This window comes from Petaurus breviceps, unplaced genomic scaffold (assembly GCF_028583685.1).
Source record: "Petaurus breviceps papuanus isolate PSGF00001 unplaced genomic scaffold, PetGlider_PUasm1.0 188, whole genome shotgun sequence".
Lineage (NCBI taxonomy): Eukaryota > Metazoa > Chordata > Mammalia > Diprotodontia > Petauridae > Petaurus > Petaurus breviceps.
The window spans coordinates 37,933,147-37,953,587 of record NW_027185804.1 but is presented as its reverse complement, the minus strand read 5'-3'; the positions used below and the strand labels follow the sequence as shown (position 1 = coordinate 37,953,587).

General features: G+C 39.4%; 1 protein-coding gene across 1 annotated transcript in view; it reads left to right on the top strand.

Annotated features, from left to right (window-relative positions):
* NUP160 (nucleoporin 160) overlaps nucleotides 1-20,441 on the top strand; it is a 383,543-nt gene that overhangs the window by 356,680 nt on the left and 6,422 nt on the right. Inside the window, exons 23-34 of the mRNA XM_069091646.1 lie at nucleotides 540-638; nucleotides 981-1,100; nucleotides 7,730-7,825; nucleotides 7,975-8,069; nucleotides 8,146-8,242; nucleotides 8,332-8,437; nucleotides 10,958-11,118; nucleotides 13,942-14,002; nucleotides 14,309-14,419; nucleotides 14,596-14,719; nucleotides 15,093-15,194; nucleotides 16,600-16,741. Of these exons, the coding sequence (XP_068947747.1) occupies nucleotides 540-638; nucleotides 981-1,100; nucleotides 7,730-7,825; nucleotides 7,975-8,069; nucleotides 8,146-8,242; nucleotides 8,332-8,437; nucleotides 10,958-11,118; nucleotides 13,942-14,002; nucleotides 14,309-14,419; nucleotides 14,596-14,719; nucleotides 15,093-15,194; nucleotides 16,600-16,741 (1,314 nt within the window). The remainder of the gene's footprint in view (nucleotides 1-539; nucleotides 639-980; nucleotides 1,101-7,729; nucleotides 7,826-7,974; nucleotides 8,070-8,145; nucleotides 8,243-8,331; nucleotides 8,438-10,957; nucleotides 11,119-13,941; nucleotides 14,003-14,308; nucleotides 14,420-14,595; nucleotides 14,720-15,092; nucleotides 15,195-16,599; nucleotides 16,742-20,441) is intronic.

Here is a 20,441-nt window from a genome sequence, read left to right as displayed (position 1 = left end):
GTGCTAAGTGTCTGAGCCCGGGATTCAATCTCCAGGTCGTTCTGACACTGGAGCCGGTGCTCTTACTCGCTGTGCCACCTGGCCGCCCCTTCACATGTATCATTGATATCATATAGCTTCCCCTCATGTAGGGGAGGGGCAGAAACGAGCGAGAGATTGGGAATCAAAATTTTTTAGTGGATGTTAGAAATATGTAAAAAATGAATAGTTAAAAGAGGTTGTGACTTGTCCATACTTAGATATCTGGTAAGTGATTGTGGGGTCAGAACCCAAGCTCATGATTTTTGATGCTAAAGCTCATGTTGCTTCTCCCTCTAATCACATTCATGTCATGCTTTAAGCTTGACAGTGTGCTTTTCTCAAGGCCCTGTAAGGTAGATTCCGCAAGTATTATCCTTCTTTTACAGAACATTCTGTTGAGATGTAGTGAGATGAAGACACTCCTCACACAAGTCTCCTGACTTTGAATTCACTTCCCATTATGCCTGACTCCTTTGCCTTTCTCCTTTCCTAATGAGAGAATTCTTTTTGTCTTTAAGGAATACATTCGCCTGCTACAACCCTGGTGTCAAGTGAGTGTTGGCTCCTGCCGCTTTATGATGGGCCGGTGCTACCTGGTGATGGGAGAAGGACATAAGGTAAATTTCATCTTATTCTTTCTGCCTGATTAGCTGGGGGAGGATCTGGTAGCTATAAGAGATATCACTCTCTGCTTAGAAGAATCATTGGATTATATCATTGTGCTTGAGGAGGTCTCAAAGACTTTTTTCTGGTCCCAGGCACTCGAGTGCTAGCTTCCATTGCTGCAGCCTTTGGCACTCAGAATTCAAAAAACCTCATTTTATTGTTACGAGGATCAAATGAGATAGTGTTTATAAAGCTATAGCGTAGAGCCTGACATATGGCAGGTACTTCATTAATTCTAGTTCTCTTCCTCTTCCCCTCCTTGTAATACATATAATATTCCTTTATTTCCTTAGGCTCTGGAATGTTTTTGCCAAGCTGCATCTGAAGTGGGCAGAGAAGAATTCTTAGATCGATTGATCCGCACGGAGGATGGGGAGATAGTTTCTACTCCCCGACTACAGTATTATGATAAGGTATTAAATCTTACCCTATCAGATAAGATCAAATCTAAATCCTTTTAGATTCTTGGTACATGTATAATTGTATTGTTGTGTCTTGGGAAAGCTATATAAATGTAAATGTTGTTTTTATTCACTAAATCTCCAAGTGAAAAGAATGAATTGCCAAAGGAAAATGCAGGTGTTAGAATGTTAGTTATTGAGTTGTTAAAGGCTCAGTGACATTCCCAAAGCAATTTCACTATTTCCCAGTAGATAGGTAGATAAAGATTGAAGGTAACATTGGAGAAACAGCTGACACCACTCAATACTCCATCCCAGGCATGTATTAGCAAGCTCCAGAATTTCAATTTGTCTCCTCATTGGTAAAGATGAGTAGCACCAAAAAGACCCCAAACTTACTTTTACATTATAAATTGAAATTCAGTGCAAAATTATTCAGCTGCTAATGAATTCAAAGAGCTTACAATTTCTGAGTTGACAAAACATGTTGGTATCCAACATAAATCATCCGTCAACCATCTGTGCATCCTTAATGATCTGTGGAATTCTTTTTGTGAACTTGGATGAAAATGGAGAGTCTAGGCTATAGGTATTAGGATCAGAAGCATGAGAAGTGCCAGCCTCCTCACAGACCAAACCCTGCCCCAAAACCAACAACAACAAAGAGAAATGCTCCAGCAAAGAAAAACAGAAAAAAAAAACAGGCAACATGAGCAAACCCAAGATGCCAACACAATGCAGAGGTAAAGTAGCTTGGATTCTAGAGAGACAGGGGAAAGGAAGCAGCAGAGGTTCAGAGGGGTGCCCTCTGCCAGGTGGCACAGTCAAAGAAGTGAAGGAAAAACTCACATTCCACAAGAATCAATATCAAGCAAGAGAATTTGAAGAAAGGAAAAATGACACAAGCTCAAAAAAAACCCACTTAGCCACTAAATTCATATATAGCTTGCCTCACAGTTAAAGTTTTCTTAAAGTGGATTTATGTTTCAAGGAATGCTATATTTATTTATTTATTTATTTATTTAAAATTTCTTTTTATTTAATTTTCCAGTTGCATATAAAAACATTTTTTTTAACTTGCATTTTTTTAAATTTGGAGTTCCAAATTCTCTCCCTCCTTTCTGTACCTTCTTCATTAAGAAGGCAAGCTATATGATATCAGTTACACATGGGAAGTCATACAAAATATATTTCCATATTAGCCATGTTAAGGGAAAAAAGGCACCTTAAAAATTAAAAAAAAAAATGAAAGAATATGCTTGAGTCTGCACTCAGAATTCACCAGTTCTCTCTCTGGAGATGATAGCATTTTTCCTCACAGGTCCATTGGAATTGTCTTATTGGATCATTGCCTTGATCAGAACAGCTAAACCTTTAACAGTAGGTCATTGTTACAGTATTGCTGTCACTGTTGTAACTTTCTCCTGGTTCTGCTTACTTCATTTTGCATGAGTTCATATAAATCTCCCAAGGTTTTTCTGAAACCATCTTGCTCATCATTTCTTATAGTACATTAGTATACCATCACAGTCATATACCACAACTTATTCAGCCGTTCTCCAGTTGATAGGCATCCCCTCAGTTTCTAGTTCTTTGCTACCACAAAAAGAGCTATTATAAATATTTTTGTACACAAAGATCCTTTTCCCTTTTCTCATAAAGTCACTAGCTTCCATTTGCTCCAATCTAATTCTGAAAGAATGATTCTCTTCAGTGAGCTTTTGAGATTCTTTTTCCATCTGGCAAATTCAACTTTTTAAGGCATTCTTCTCATTGCCTTTTTGAGCCTCTTTTGCCATTTGAGTTAGTCTGTTTTTTAAGGTGTTATTTTCTTCAGTCAGATGGTTGACTCTCATTTCATAATTTTCTTGCATCATTCTCATTTCTCTTCCCAATTTTTCCTCCACTTCTCTTACTTGGTTTTCAGAATCCCTCTTAAAGTCCTTTGTGGCCTGTAACCAGCTCATCTTTTTCTTGGAAGCTTTTGGTGCAGGAGTTCTGACTTGGCCGTCTTCCTCCTGTTCCATGCTTTGATCTTTTTTGTCCCCAAAATAGGAGTGTAAAGTTGGGTTTCCACAGTAGGACTCTGCTTCCAGACAGGGGAGTTTTTTCCCAATCGCTGGGGTTTTCTCAGCTGCCAAAGCTGTTAGTTGGGTGCCCTCTCTGAAGCCTCCACACACTCTGGCAAACTGGTCGCATACCCCAGGACCTCTTCCCTAGACCACAATCCAGATCCAAGCAGGTTAAAGCAAGAGTGATTACCCCTCAGACTGGTTGCTGGTCCCCCTACAGTCTGCAGGCCAGGAGCTGAAGCTGCCACGTGGCTGGGGCTGCACGGCTGTGGCACTTCAGCAGCTTCTCCCTCTAGGAGATAAAGGCCCAACCACACTCTAGAACTAGTGGATCCCAGAGTCCACACTGCACTGACCTCTCACTTAGCATCTATGTGTGGATAATTCTGGAAACTGCCACAGCTCCTGGTGATCTGAAGTCTCTCCAGCAGGCAGCTGGTCAGGCCCAACCTGAAGCTAAAACCTCAGTCCCTTGTGGGACTGGGCTCAGCTCCCAGAGTGCTGTGCTGGCAACTTCCTGCTGGCTTGCCAGGCTGTCCTAAGCAGGTTAGCTCCTCTGTCATTTTGTGGGTTCTGTAGCTCCAAAGTTTGTTTAGAGTCACTTTTTACATGAATTGGAGTAGGTGGAAGCCGGAGCCCTTCGGAAGTCCTGTTTCTACTCTGCCATCTTGACTCTGCCCTGTCCTTTTAACGTTTTCTTTGATCTCTTTGGAATACAGACCTAGTAGTGCTATTGCTAGGTCAAACAAAGGGTCTGCAGAGTTTGATAGAATTTTTGGGTGTAGTTCTAAATTGCTGTCCAGAAAGGTCAGAAAAGTTCACAACTCTACCAACAGTGCATTAGTGTCCCAGTTTTTTCACATCCCCTCCAGCATTTGTCATCTTCCTTTTCTGTCATGTTAGCCAATCTTATAGGTATGAGGTGGTAACTTGGAGTTGTTTTAATGTGCATTTCTCTAAGCGGTAGTGATTTAAGAGTGTGGTTTCATGTGAGTATTGATAACTTTGATTTTCTTCTTCTGAAAACTACCTGTTCTTATCCTCTGACCATTTATCGACTGAGGAATGACTTATTTTCATAAATTTGTCCTTATTAAATATTGTTCCTTATATATTTGAGCTACATTTATTTCTAAGCTGGACATGAGTTGAATAAATTCTCCAATCTGTTGGAAAAGACAGAGATCCAGTGCAGTAATCACTGACATCCCAGAGAACTTAGACAACCAAAAAAATCTAGAAGCCAAATATGAGAAAACCATCAAAGCAGATTGCTCAGAATTGGCAAAAAGAACCAGCCAAACACAAGGAAAAACTCAAGTGTCAATGTGCATAGCAATATCATAATTAAATTACATTATGAGAATAAGGAAAAAAATATGTTACCCAAAAGTGCCTAAGTCACTTACTGAGAAATGATAGCTTAGATACAAGTGGAATGTTCAGAGAGGTCCAGAGGGGATCACAGAAGTTGAAGTGCATTGTGTACAGAATCATGGAGTGTGGACCAGCCCACAAAACTCAGCATGTTCTAGCAAGGCTCAAGTCGGGTGTTTGAGAAGGAAACAGACCTAGAGGCCCATCCTTTTAAATCTTCAAACAACCCCAGATGGGCTTGTGGCCTACAAGGTAAGTATTTAAACCCCATCTAAAAGTTACTAACAAATGTCTTTTATTATTGGCTAAATTACTAAAGGTTTCCGAAAAGTAGCTTGGAGTAACAGGAAAGAGGAAGAACATTCCCCAGGATGAGAGTTTGGAGAGAGATCCGGAAGACAAATCTCTAAGAAAAGGGAGTCCGAGTTAAAGTGAACTAAAACACAAGACAGAGACCCTTTTGTTCAGTGAGGTTCTCTTCAATTTGACTAATAAGAGAAGCTGTGTAAGAATCAAAAAGCTTCTGCCCGCCCTGGAGTAGGAGGACCTAAGATAGAATCTGGCTTCAGACACTTGACTCTTATTAGCTGTGTGACTCTGGGCAAGTCACTTAGCTTGAATCCAAAAACTTGTCTTCCTTTTCTATAGACTGACTGAGAAACCAGACAAAGATCCCAGTTACAACACTAAATACAAATGGATCGAGCTGCTTCACAAAATTAAAGGAGCCCCACATTGGATTGAAAGAGATACCGTAACAATATGATTCTTTTTTTTTTTTTTTTAAGCAATTGGGGTTAAGTAACTTGCTCAAGGTTACACGGCCAGTTATTTCTGGGTGTGGTGCTGAGTATCTGGGCCCGGATTTGATCTAGGTCATCCCGACACTGGAGCCGGTGCTCTTACTCGCTGAGCCATCTGGCCGCCCCTAAGCAATTGGGGTTAAGTAACTTGCTCAAGGTTACATGGCCAGGTGTTTCTGGGTGGGTGCTAAGTGTCTGAGCCCGGGATTCGATCTCCAGGTCATTCTAACACTGGAGCCAGTGCTCTTTATCATTCCATTGTCAATATACACAAAAAAGCTTAAGAGACATTAATGATACTGTACAAAATTGAATTCTTACTAGCAAGTATATTAAAAGAGGGGCAGCTAGGTGGTTCATTGAATAGAGCCCCAGGAGTCAGGAGGATCTGAGTTCAAATCTGGCCTCAGACACTTAATACTTACTACCTGTGTGACCTTGGGCAAATCACTTAATCCCAATTGCCCTGTCTTCCCCCCTGGGGAAAAAAAAAGTATATTAAAAGAGACAGAAAAAGTTAGTGTAATGCTAAAAGGTTCTATTCAAAATGAATGTACCAGTCTTAAAGGTATGTGTGTGTGTATACGCATATTTATATATACATACACACGTATACGTATATACATACCTACCTAATCTGAAGCAAATGTCATAAAAAACTTAGTCTTGCAGGAAGACAGAGATTTCCTTTCCATCATTATGGAAGGTTTAAGCCTATCAGCATATGATAAATCTAGCCAAATGATACGTAAGAGAAAAATTATTGCACTAACCAGAGAATTAAGTGTAATCACTATAAGGTGAGAAAAAGGAAAAATGCTGCTTTTTCCCGAGTTCCCAGAACTTGGATGTAAGTTGAAATGTGTTGGCAAATACAGAAAAGAGAAGGCGTAGTATTGTTACTGCTTCTGTTATTTCTCCTCCTGCAAGAGCCCAAGGACTCATGTGTCCATGAAGCTAAGAAACAGCAAATTACATCAAAGACAAATAATGCTGTTGCATAATAAATCTATAGGATATAGCCAGAGGCATATTTGTAACATTAAATATCTCCATCAGTGAGGAAAATGTTAAAGCAGTAGCTTTCAAAAACAGGATAGGAGGGGAGGCCAGGTGGCTCAGCGAGTAAGAGCACCAGCCCCAGTGTTGGGATGACCTGGGGATCAAATCCGGGCTCTGATACTTAGCACCACACCCAGAAATAACTGGCTGGGTAACCTTGAGCAAGTTACTTAACCCCGATTGCTTTAAAAAAAATAAAAGTAAAAAAAAAACACAGGATAAAAGAAATAAACCAAGATGAAAGCAGACAGAAGTACAAATGAAAATAAAACAATTGAAATGACTTTTTTTAAACACAGCAAAATTATGAACCATTACTAAATTTATTGACTTTGAACAGTTAAATCTAGGCAAAAAAAATCCAAACAAAAACATGCAAATTAGAAGAAAATCTAGCTTGTGAAGGCGAAAGAGATAAGAAAATTATCAAGGATATATAATCCTATGCTTATAGATTTGTGATTCTAAAGCAAATCAGTGATTACCTACAGAAGCCTAAAATACTCCCAAAGTTAATAACCCAGTGTTTGGTCTCAGAAAAGAAAAAATCCGACAGACCCCTGAAGAGCCGCTCCACAGTAATACAACACACCTCTACAGATTCATAGGCTAATTAGCAAACCTTTAAGGAGCAGTACCTTCTACACTATAGTTACCGCTTCAAAACAGGAGAGGGGACAAAAAGTAGTAAGTTCCCCAATTACTCCTTCCACAAGGCACAGGTGGCATTAATCTGAAAACCGGGACAAAAGCACTAATGAGTGTTATTGCAGAAATCCTAGATGAAAATATCAATAAAAGGGAAAGGATGATCTAATCCTCTGTTCTTCCACGAGGACTTTTAAGTTACAGCTTTTATGTCCAGTTCCGTCACTTCTCAATTTTCCATTTGCTTTTATGTCCTTTGGCAGTAACCCATTGTTCTTTAATACATCCATCAAAGAAACAAAGATTGACCTCAAAATCAATCGATTCTGTAGATTTTTTTTAACCAATACTATGCTTGTTTTGAACTGTCACAAATAATCAGAGTTTAGCGGTGTATAGATAACATCATTTTCATAATCTGTGCGAATAGAAGTGGAAGGAGTTTAAAGCATTATGTGGTAACATACCAGCATTATTTGGTAACTATAGAAACCAAGGAAGATGGAGGAGTCACCGAGAGCTGAGTGTCCGGTGGTCAGCCTTGTGGCACCTCGTAGTTTCAACTCTTCATACATCTCTTTTGTTTTTCTAATTGGTTTTAGAACTCAGTGCATAATTCTGTTTATTATTCACTGCTTAAAAGCACATTTGTGATGACAAATTCCTCCTATTCCCTTAGGTTTTGCGGTTATTAGATGTGGTTGGTTTGCCTGAACTAGTGATTCAGTTAGCCACATTAGCAATAACTGAGGCAGGTGATGACTGGAAAAGCCAGGTAAGAAGAGATTTTTTGTTTGTCTTAATTTTTATTGCTCTTTTTTCACATAACCACAGTTTACTGAGAATTTTTTTTTTTTGGCCTAAAACTTTGTAGCATAATTGAGGTCTTTATGCCCTTCTCCTTTTCCTTTATTTCATCTCCAGGCTACTTTGAGGACATGCATTTTCAAGCATCATTTGGATTTAGGGCACAATAACCAAGCATATGAGGCCTTGACTCAGAATCCAGACCCCAGCAGGTAGATAGTGAGCCGTTCACCATTGTTTCTTGGCCCCCAAAAGGAAGTTTGCCTGATATCCCCCTTTTTGTTCTAGGCAGCTCGATTGCTTGCGACAGTTGGTGGTAGTTCTCTGTGAACGTTCCCAGCTCCAGGATCTGGTCGAGTTTCCGTATGTGAACCTGCATAATGAGGTAATTTAATCTGCCTGAGAGCACATGGGAAGAACTTTAGTGGCTTTGTTGCAGGCTCACTCACCTAGCCTTTTGTTTCTGCCCCTTAGGTTGTGGGGATAATTGAGTCACGTGCACGAGCAGTCGATCTGATGACTCATAATTACTATGAGCTCCTGTATGCCTTCCACATCTATCGGCACAACTACCGCAAGGGTGAGACCTTAGGGCAGACTAATTTTCAGAGAATGTCAGACCTGGCAGAAGACATCTAGTCTAACTCATTTGCATTTAATGGAAGTAAACTCACCCACGATGATGCTGCTGGGAGAGGGAATACTCGGATTAGGCTTTTGATAGAAGAGTCCTATCGGCTCAAGGGATGTAGGGTTACAGAATGGGAAGAGCGCCCAGAGGTCACCTCACCCAGTACCCCCTCATTTGATAGTGGAGGAAATGGTGACTTTGCTTAATAATTTGATCAAGGCCACTTGGGCAGAGCTTGGGCAGCTCATGACTGTAGTTACAGAAGTGTTGTACAATATACCACTTGTCTTTTGCTCTCATTTTACTACTAGGAATGTTATCATTTTGCTTGGAAAAATGGTAGCTAATTCTAGGTAAAGGTCCAACTTTACATCCTTTATCCCTTGGCCTTAAGCATACTATGGGAATAGGGTTTAGAGCTGGAAATTTTCGTCCAGGTGCCTCGTTTTACATAGCTATAAATTAAGACCCAGAGATGCCAAATGCGCATGAGTCACATAGGTAGTAAGTGTTAGAGCTGAGAGTTGAACCCAGGTCCGATGCTTCAGATCTGGAGCTCTTGGAACATACTCCTGAGAAGTGACCGTGGTTTCTGACATGTATGCTGTGCTCAGTATTAATTTTTTAATTCAAATAGCTTTACTTAGGACAAACTTAGCTTAATTCAGACTGTGTGAAGATTCAGGTTATTTTGGATGGTTTGTGTTTTCCTGTATCATTTCAGCACCATAACATCATCCTTCCTGTTTCTCTTGTTCTGAGCAAATATTGTGGTTTCCAGTCTCATCAAATGTTGAGTCATCCAAGGCTTTTTAAATTCCTACTAGGAATACTTTCCCATTTGAAAGACATGATGGAATTTTCATCTCCCCTCGGTTACATGCCAAATTCTTAATATGAAGTCAGTTTCAGGTTTAGTACTTGCCAAAAACAGATTCTCTTGGGGCTTACTGAGTTCTTTAAAATTTCAAAGTCATTCCAAGGAAAAAAGAAGTGAATGCCTCTATCTTAAATAATTTATGCTTCTTCCTCAGGAGTGATTTTATTCTACCTCTACTTGAAGAATTTTTGTTGTCTGGGAAGAAATGGGAACATCTTTGGATTAAGTCTTCAGTTTTATTGGGAAAATGACTGGCTATAATTCTTTTTTTTTTTTTTAGTCAGATTTGTTTCAACATAAAAGATACTTATCAGACAGGCATTGAGGTATAGAAATCCATCTTGCCCTTCTAGAAAGTTAGGGGGAAATGGGGGAGGATACAAGAGAGAACAGATTAGGGGAAGGAGCATTCAGTAGGCTTGGTATTTTGGGGTGGGTGGTAGGGGAAAAACGGGGAGAAAAACTTGTAACTCAAAATCATGTGGAAATGAATGCTGAAAACTGAAAATATATAAATAGATTGAAAAGAAAAGATACTTATCAAGTAACACCCAAAATGCCTTTATAAAGAGCATTCTGAATAGTTATGTTTGAGAATCATCTTTGTTGTCCTTAAATGATAGAACATTTTATACATATTATGAGTAATGAGGCAGCCAGACCTTGGAACCAGAATGATCTCGGTTCAAGTCCACTTCTGCCAAAAACTAGCTGTCACTTTGGGCATGGCATATAACCTCTTAGTGCCTTGGGCAACTCTATAAAACTGTCAGTTTCAGAGAAGGTGCCAACCTCCATTGGTAGAGTTTTCTCACCAAGAGGTTCTCATATCTGATGATATAACTGGTATGGACTCTCCAGGACCTCCGAAGCCACCATCTCCTTTCCACAAAATCCTATGTACCTCACAACAACCCTGTAACATGACTGTTACATATATCTGCGTACATGTGTGTACACATACATATGTGTATAATTATTCCATTTTACAGATGAGGAAATAAAGGCACAATGAGACTAATGACTAGTATGTGTTAGAAGTGATATTAAAATCTTGATGTCTCCTAGCTCCAGATTTAGTGCTCTTTCTAATAAAACGTGCTGCCTTTAATATCCCCCTGAAAAAAGGAATTGTTCTTAAATTAAACTATTTTCATGAAGGATTGAAATCAAATAGTTATTAAATGCTTCTTAACTTTAAAAATTCCATATCGTTAGTCTGGGAACAGTACTTCTCAGCATCTGTTGGACTTGAATGATGTATTTTCTTTTTTTTTTTTTTAAAGAAAAAGTTTTTAACAAGAATTTTTCATTTGTCTCCTTCAGTATAACCAAAATCTCTGTGATAAGGTTGAATCCTTTTAGTTCAGACATTTCTTCCTCAGACCACACTGTTTTCCATACTGGGTTTCAGGACTCTCTCTAAGGAGGGGAAGCTGACTGGTGCCTGAAAAGTCAGAAAGCATAGACTGCATTGTGATTATAAGTTTCCATCAATTTTCTTGTTGGTTTTGGCCTCTGGAAAGTAGCAGTGCATCGAAGGAGGGACTGATTGTCATTGTGGAGTCTCATCTGTCCTTGTTCTGCAGCTGGCACAGTGATGTTCGAATATGGCATGCGCCTTGGCCGAGAAGTGCGCACTCTCCGGGGACTTGAGAAACAAGGCAACTGTTACCTGGCAGCCATCAACTGTCTGCGGCTGATCCGGCCAGAATATGCGTGGATTGTGCAGCCAGCCGCCGGAGCAGTGGTACGGACATGTTCTCTGTGAAATATGGTATTGTTTTACTAACACAGCAGCTATAATAGCCTTTTGTGTATAACAGCCACATTTATTATCTTCTTTTATCTAAACTTTCTGCCTTTGGACTTTTTCTTATTTAATGGCATTACAGTAGTTATTAGCATGTTATTGTCCTATTAATTCACCTTATCATGATGATTTTAACTATCCAACTGTCATTTAGCAGCCACTTTTCCTGATACAGCATTAGCAAGAAGGTGAAAATTTTGTTTATTGATATTATGTCCTGCCTGTATTACATATATGCTCACAAAATAAATTTTAGCACCTTCCTCCTCGTAGTGTATGCACTTAAAGTTTTCCTTTCATGGTGATAGATTTGCTTAGATCCATCCCATATTCTTTGCTTAATTCCTACTATGGCCAAAGGCTTGGATACCTTTGCCAGCTACCTTGCAAATGCAATGGAGTACATAGCCTTAGAACTAAGTTAAGCTAATTGTACTATGCGGGGATCAGATCCAAGACCAGGCCTCCTGAACACCGTGATCCAACCAACCACATGAGAAAACCAAACCCTTTATTTGGCCCTTGTAATTAGAACGCCCGTGCAAGTAAATGATGTCTGTTGTACCAGAGAGTAGACACTAACAGCTCTAATGCACAAAGCAGCAGGGGAAAAGTGATGTTTGTCTTTTCAGAAATAGATTTTTATTGTTACATTTTGTTCTAACATTGTCCAGATTTTACTCAGTACCACCCCCAGCCATCCCTTAGAGGAGGTCGTTTTTAAAAGAAAGAAGAGAAAATAATTCCACAAAGAGATCAATATATTGACAAACATAGCATATGTAATGTTCACCTCTGCAAGGATGGGGTGGGCTGGGGGGAGAGGGTTGGGGCAGGGTTGTCATCTATCTCTTCTTTGGGGCCAAATTTCACAGCATTAATTTTCTTTTTTTTTTTAATAATGTTTATTGCTATCTTTTATCTTTATATTGACTAAATTTCCCCATAGCCTTCCATTTCCCCTTTCCAAAAAGCAATTTCATAAAACACAGAATTTTTTTTAAGAGAAAACAATGTAGAAGAGGAAAAAAAGTCAGCAAAATTGATTGATATGTAGGGAAAAAATATCTTAAACTGTGTGCATTCTCCCATACCCAGCACCCCAGCCCCACCACCTCTGCAAAGTGAATGGGAGATGGCACCTTCTCGTGTGCCTGTGCCTATTCTTTGTAATTTTTCAACCTTCACATTTGATTGTTTGATAGTGGCATTCTTTCCACTTAACATTGTCATTGTACAATGTCATCTGTATTGTCTTTGGCTCTTCCAACTTCCCTCTGCATCTGGTCACAGGTCCTTCCCTGCTTCTCTGTTTTCATCATTTGCATCAGTTCATGCAGCCCCATTGTATTCCATTACCTTCATGTGCCATAGTTTATCCCTGTTCCCTAGTCATGAGCATTGCTTCCAGTTCTTTACAATCACAAAAGGTGCTGCTGTGAAGATGTTGGCATGTGATGGCTTAGCTTGAACTCTGACCTCCTTGGTACATGCACCTGGCCTTGAAGTTGAACACTTCCATATTGCTTTCCAGAGTGGCTTTATCCACTCCTAACTCTGACAGCAACATTGCCCTCCTATCACACGTATCTCCCCATGCCCCATCAGCATGTGCTTTTTGATTTGCATTTTCCTTATTTTTAGTGACAAAGTATTCTTTTATAAGATTACTGATAGTTTGGGTTTTTTGTTCTTATCTTTTGACCACTTATCTTGTGGGAATAGCTTGTGACCCTGAATATCTGGTAGTTGTCTATGTCTTAGATTCCAAGTTTTTGTTAGAGATAAATTTGATACAAAGATTTTTTTCCCCAGGAGACTGCTTCCCTTCTTAGTTGCTTGTGCAGAAACTTTTCAACTTCATGTAATCAAAATTATTTTATCTTTCATAACAATTGGCTCTGTCACGTTTGATTAAAAACTTGCTCTTACTCCTACTGTCAAAGGTGTATGATCTGCTCCCCCCTGTTTTGTGGTGTAATCCTTCACACTCAGGCCGTGTATCCATTTTGATTTGTTATTAGAATATCATCCAAGATAGTGATGGAAACCTAATTTCTGCCAGATAGCTTTCCATTTTTCTAGCCATTTTTATCCAATAGGAAGTTTTTTCCTAAGTAATTTATGTTGTGGATTTTTCAAACACTGAGGTCCATTATTTCTGATTCTTCTTTATGCTGTCGGTTCCATTGGTCTTATTTCTTTTTTATTTATTTAGCCAATACCAAATGTCTTTGGTGGCTTCTTATAATAAGTTGAGTACTCTTCACTCAACATTCCTATCTTTTTTCATTATTTTTCTTGATAGTCTGGATCCTTTTTTTCTCCAAATGAACTTTGCTATTATGTTATCTAATAGGCAGCTAAGTGGCACAATTGGATGGAGGGCTGGGCCTAAAGTCAGGAAGACCTGAGTTCAGATGTGGCTTCAGACACACAGTAGTTGTATGACCCTGGGCAATTCACTTAACCCTGTTTGCCTCAGTTTCCTTATCTGTAAAATGGACTGGAGAAGGAAATGGCAAACCTTTCTATTATCTCTGCCAAGAAAAGCCAAAAATGGGTTATAAAGAGTCAGACATGACTGAAAAATAACCAAACATCTAAACATTATGTTATATAGCTCTTTGATAGTATGACATAGAATTAAATATCTAAATTAAAATTGATAATATTATCATTTTTACCATATTGGTAGAGTTGAACATTCCTAATTAAAATTTCCATTACCCAGCTAATCATTTTTTTTTTGTCTACTAGTATGAGCGCCCTGGAGCCTCCCCTAAAAGGAATCATGATGGAGAGTGCACAGCTGTTCCAAGTAAGTGAGAACTTTCAGCTGAGTGTTTGTTGCTTGATAACTGTTTAAATCTTAGCCTTAGCAATATTTCAGGGGATTCTTTTTTACTCAGATCTACACAGTCCGAAAACTAATTGAAATAGATGTCTTTGATTTTTTTTAAGGTTTTACAGTTTTTAGGCTTTTGGAAGACCATGCCTTTAGAAATTGGAAGGTTTTATTTAATGACTGGCAGAGGATCAAGAAATTCTGTTAGTCTACCTGGCTCTGTCTACTGCTATTTGATTTATCCTGGGGTTTTAGAGTCTCTTTCTTGTGGTTTCATAGCAAGCCGACAAGTTGAAATCTTGGAACTAGAAGACCTAGAGAGGGAATGTTCCTTAGCCCGAATTCGCCTCACTCTGGCTCAGCACGACCCAACAGCAGTTGCCATTGCAGGTAGGAATTCACTCTTTACATTGCTTCTTGGATACCATCAGAAGCTCTTTGAAGTATCCCTCTGTATGTGCATTCTTTCAGACTGTGTGCACAATAAGCTAGACCCTGTGAAATCTCTTTCTCTGTGAAGCTCTTAAGTCTGAGCCTAGACCTAAATATATTTCTCATCTACACAGGAAGTTCATCAGCAGAGGAAATGGTCACTCTCTTGGTGCAGGCTGGCCTTTTTGACACAGCCATCTCACTCTGCCAGACTTTTAAACTCTCCCTCACGCCAGTCTTTGAGGGGCTTGCTTTCAAGTATGTATCAGATATCTTGTTACCAAACATTGGCAGTCTGCTTCTTATTATAAGACCTGTCTGAATTACAAGTTCATTTTACAGCAGTTTAGTTAGTGTGGGTTATTTAAGCACAATTTCATTGCTTTCTGAAAAACCACATTTATAATGGAGATTTTTTTTATGTTATATAATTATGTGTATTGATTTTTTTTAATTGTAAATTTGTAACTGATAACTGACACTTTTAGTTATTAGATTCCTATCTTTATTGATTGGCTAATTGAATGTCTCTGTTTAAAAATATTTCAGAATTTTTATTGGAAATTGAGTAGGAAGGTAAGTTAGTGACCAAAAGCAGAGGATTTAAATTCTTACTTTGCATTCATTCCAGGTGCATCAAATTGCAGTTTGGTGGTGAGGCAGTGCAGGCAGAGGCCTGGGCTTGGTTAGCAGCCAATCAGCTTTCATCTGTCATCACCACCAAGGAATCCAGGTACAATACTAGCTTTAATTCTGCCATGTGTTTCGTATTTCAGTACCTTGCTGCCATAGCTAATTTTGGCGATTGAATTGTATGAATTGCTTATAAATAAGAAGCTACCTTGCTTGTTTGGGGCTAGATGTTTTACCAACCTGAAATATATGATAGCATATATATAAAATGCCTTTCCCCTCCCCCATACCCATTAAAAAAATTCCTAAACCATTCAGCTACTGTAAGCAAAATGTTTTGTAATCCCAAAAGAACTATAAAAATATGAGTTGGTATTAGTCAGAAGTCTTTATTTAATACATTTCCAATATGGCATTCCTTTCCCCTACCCCTAAAAAAACAAGCTCTTCCATCCAAGTATCACATAGCTTCATAGGTCCAACTGTCATTTATTTCTGGTTGTTGTTTAGCAGCCCTTCCATTTGACTTGATTCCCCCCTCCTGGGTTTACTCCGTAGAGCAACTGTTTAAGACTTCGGTTTCTCCTCTTAAGCATTCCCATTCAACAGCAATAAAGTCAAATATTTCTGAGCCCCAGATCAGTTCCTGCTCTCCCTAACCTAACTCATGATGACCTTTCACTCCCGGTTTTCCCTAGCACTTCCAATCTTTATCATACAGTCTAACACATAGTAGAAATATAGTTATTTGATTTCTAGCAGGAGATTTTAGAGATTATTTGAGCCAACCACCTCATTATACAGATAAGGCGATGGGCCTAGAAAAATGAAGTGGCTTGTGGTTGTAGATCTGATCAGGACCAAAACCAGTTCTAGAAAACAGATCTTCCAGCCCACTGCTTTCTCCCCTGCACTGCTGCCTCTGTAGCTTTCTTCATTGTTTTATCTTACTTTGATAACCAGAGTAGCTCAGTAGGGTGTGGGGGAGGGGAGAGCCTGCAGCAGGGAAGAAGGGGAGTCTTCTGCTTCTAGACACCTCCATAGAGCTAGCATCATTCTGGTTTGTTGAAGTTTAATGTACTGCTACTACAGAATTCTTTATTGCAAGTGTTTTCTTATAAATCAGTTGTTTATTTTCATTTCAGTTTAGTAAAATTATTTAGGTTCTAATGGTTGGCATTCATCCTTTATCTTTAAATTAGTTTTTGCTACTATCTCATAAATTTTAGTTCTGGGCAGGTATGTGAAAACCTTTCCCTCAGCATTTCTTCTCTGGTTGACCAGAGCCCACAAATAACATAGATGGGCATATCCACAATGGGGTTTTTCTGAATGCAATTCTGCATTATATTGACTTGTTGTCTGAACAAAGCAATTCAGGTTTCCTTGATGCATTTTTTGTGTCTGTGTGTAGTTTTTAAAGATGTGTTTTCATTCTAAATAAATATTTTTAACTTTGCTGGCATGACCTACTAAGAATTCTGAAAATTAATCCTTTTTTCCAGTGCTACTGATGAAGCTTGGCGGTTGTTGTCATCTTACCTGGAAAAACACAAATGCCAAAATAACTTGTATCACCATTGTGTAATCAACAAGCTGTTGTCCCACGGGGCTCCGCTGCCCAGTTGGCTTATAAATAGCTACAAGGTAAGCAGTGCCTTCATTTTCATAAAAGCTCTCCCTCCCAGGTAGTGCAAAGTGATGCAACAGAGACTTGGAAGAAAAGGCTCGCTGTAGTTCTGTGGGTATAGAGTTTGTGAGGTGATGGGTTGTATTTCAATAGCTCTTCCATGTAGATAAAGTGCTTTCCTCACCAAAGCCTTCTGAGTAGGTCATGTAGGGATTGTTCTTTACTTTCACTTCATCCTAGAGTTGGAAGGGGCTCCGAATCCAACCCATACCCTAACTAGAATCTCCTGGACAAGGTGGCCTCCTGCCCAGTCTGCTTTTTTCTTTTCTTTTCTCTTTTTTTTTTTTTTTGGTCTTTTTGGAGGGGGGAAGGCAGGGCAATTGGGGTTAAGTGACTTGCCCAAAGTCACAGTGCTAGTAAGTGCTAAGTGTCTGAGGCCAAATTTGAACTCAGGTCCTCCTGAGCCCAGGGCCAGTGCTCTATTCACTGTGCCACCTCGCTGTCCCCAATTTGTTTTGGGACAGCTCTGGTTGTTAGGAAGTCCTTGATTACATAAAGCCAAACTTTGCCCTTTTATTAAGCCTAACTCTGCTTCTTGAGAGCAGCCAAGACAATCTAGCCCTTTTCCCCACGACAGCCTTTCAGACATAGCTCTCATGGCCTCCAGAGTATCACTTCTCCCAGCTAAATGTGCCCAGTCCCCCAGCCGTCTTCATATCACATGATCACAAGCACCTTCTTCACCATCCTGGCTGCCCATCTCCAGACATTCTTCAGTTTCACTGACCAGTGACCTTCCCAGGATATGGTGCCTCCAGCTGGAGAAGCACTTCCGCTAGTGCCTGCTGGTGTCAGGCACAGCCCAGGTGCTGTGGCTCACAACACTTCAGGTAAAGAAGTGAAGCCCATGACAGGCACCCCGGCAGTGCTGGATCTGGGCTTCACTTTCCCATACAGGGCTCCTTTGGTTGATTATTCAGGAAACATTTCTGTAGAACGCCTCCTGCCAGCATGTTTAAGTTGATAACTTCCCTGTCTATGTATATGGACATAAGGTAACCCTCCCCTCCCTCCAAAAGAAAAAGTGTCCAATGATACTATAATTAGGTTCTCATTGGCTCCCAAAATAATACCTCACATTTCTGTAGCCCTAAATTTTATCAAGCTTTTTCCCTGCAGAAGCCTTGAGAGGTGGATAATGTGGCAGCATCCCTATTGTAGAGATGAAAAAATTGGGGGGGGGGTGAAGTGACATGCTCAGAATTCCACAGCTAATAGCTAGTAAAGTGAGATTTGAAGCCAAGTAGGTCTTTCCTGTTTTTAAAGTTTTCTTCCATCCTGCACAATGGAATATCAAGGAGGACCTGGGACAGTCTTCTTTACAAAAGAAATTCACAGGAAAGGGAATTATATTAGACTGAGAAGAAGAAAAAAGAGTTCTTTCAAAAAATTTGACATTTTCTTTTTTTTTAATCAAATGCTTTATTAACTTCTAGTGTACATCATTCATTTTCGTAAGATTTTGAGTTACAAATTTTCTCCCCATTTTCCCCCTACCCACCAGACCAAAATGGCGATCCCACTGGATATCCCCTCCTCCAATCTGCTCTCTCCCATATCTTCTCCCATACCCCCTCTGACTTTCCATAGGGCATGGTGGATCTCTGTGCCCCAGTGTCTGTATGTCTTATTTCCCAGTTACATGTAAAATAATATTAATAATAGTAATATATATATATATATATATATATATATAAACATTTGATTTTAAAATTTTGAATTCCAGATTCATTCCCTTCCTCCCTTGTCACCCACCCTTACTGGGAAGATAAGCAATTCAGTGTAGGTTGTACATGTGTAGCTATGCAAAACATTTCCATAGTGGATATATTGTAAAAGACTGACTATATTTCCCTCCCTCCTATCCCACCTCCCACTTGTTCTATTCTCTATTTTGATCACGTCCCTTTTCAAAAGTGGGTGTTTCCAACTTCCCTCCCCCCCAGCCTGCCCTACCTTCCATCATCCCCGCTCTCATCCCCTTCCCCCCAGACTCCTATAGGGTGAGATACGCTATTTAGTGTGTATGTCATTCCCTCCCTAAGCCAAATTCAATGAGAATAAGGTTGCCTCATTCCCTTTTGCCTTCCTGTTCTTCCCCTCCATTGTAACCATTTTCCCTTGTCTCTTTTATATGAAATAGTTTACCCCATTCTGTCTCTCCCCATCTCCTCTCATTATATTCCTCTCTCACCTCTTAATTTCACCTTTTAAGTATCATCCCTTCTTATTAAATTGGTCCTGTGCCCTCTATCGATGTATACCTGTACACATATATACACACAATCACATATGTATTGATATGCCCATATACCCTTCTATATAGACATATATGTATGTATGTATATATGTGTGTGTGTGTATATAAATATATATATATATACACTTCTATTCCCTTCAACTATTCTCATACTGAGAAAAGTTTCATCAGTTACAATTATCGTTTTTCCTTGTAGGGATGTCAATAGTTCAACTTTGATAAATTCCTTATGATTTCTTTTCCCTGTTTACCTTCTCATGTTTCTCTTGCTTCTTGTATGTGAATGTCAGATTTCCTATTCAACTCTGGTTTTTTTCATCAAGAATGCTTGAAAGTTCTCTATTCTACTGAATGACCATATTTTTCCCCTGAAACATGATACTCAGTTTTGCTGGGTAGGTGATTCTTGGTTTTAATCCCAGCTCCTTTGACCTCTGGAATATCATATTCCAAGCTCTTCAATCCCTCAGAGTGGAAGCTGCCAGATCCTGTATCATCCTGTTTGTGTTTCTGCAATATTCAAATTGTTTCTTCCAGCCTGCTTGTAATATTTTCTCCTTGATCTGGGAATTCCGGAACCTGGCTATAATATTCCTAGGAGTTTTCTTTTTGGGGTCTTTCTCAGGAGGTGATTGGTGGATTCTTTTAACCTCTATTTTGCCCTATGGTTCTAAAACATCAGGACAATTTTCCTTGAGAATTTCTGGAAGGATGATTTCTAGGTTCTTTTTTTGATCATGGTTTTCAGGTAGTCCAATAATTTTTAAATTCTCTCTCCTGGATTTATTTTCCAGGTCAGTGGTTTTCCCAATGAGATACTTCACATTGCCTTCTAATTTTTTTTCGTTTTTTTGGATTTGTTTAATAGTAGCTTGATTTCTCATGAAGTCACTAGCTTCTATTTGCTCCAGTCTAATTCTGAAGGAATGAATCTCTTCAGAGAGCTTTTGAGATTCTTTTAAAGTGTTATTTTCTTCAGTCAGGTTGTTGACTCTCATTTCATAATTTTCTTGCATCATTCTCATTTCTCTTCCCAATTTTTCCTTCACTTCTCTTATTTGGTTTTCAAAATCCCTCTTAAGGTCCTCTGTGGCCTGTAACCAGCTCATATTTTTCTTGGAAGCTTTTGGTGCAAGAGTTCTGACTTGGCTGTCTTCTTCCTGTTCCATGCTTTGATCCTTTTTGTCCCCAAAACAGGAGTGTAAAGTTGGGTTGCTCTGCTTGCTTTGCTTCCTTTGTCTGCTCATGTTGCCACTCAATTACTTGACTTTTGAGCTTTTTGCCACAGTAGGACTCTGCTTCCAGACAGGGGAGCTTTTTCCCAATCGCTGGGGTTTTCTCAGCTGCTGAAGGTATTAGTTGGGTGCCCTCTCTGAAACCTCCACACTCCCTGGCAA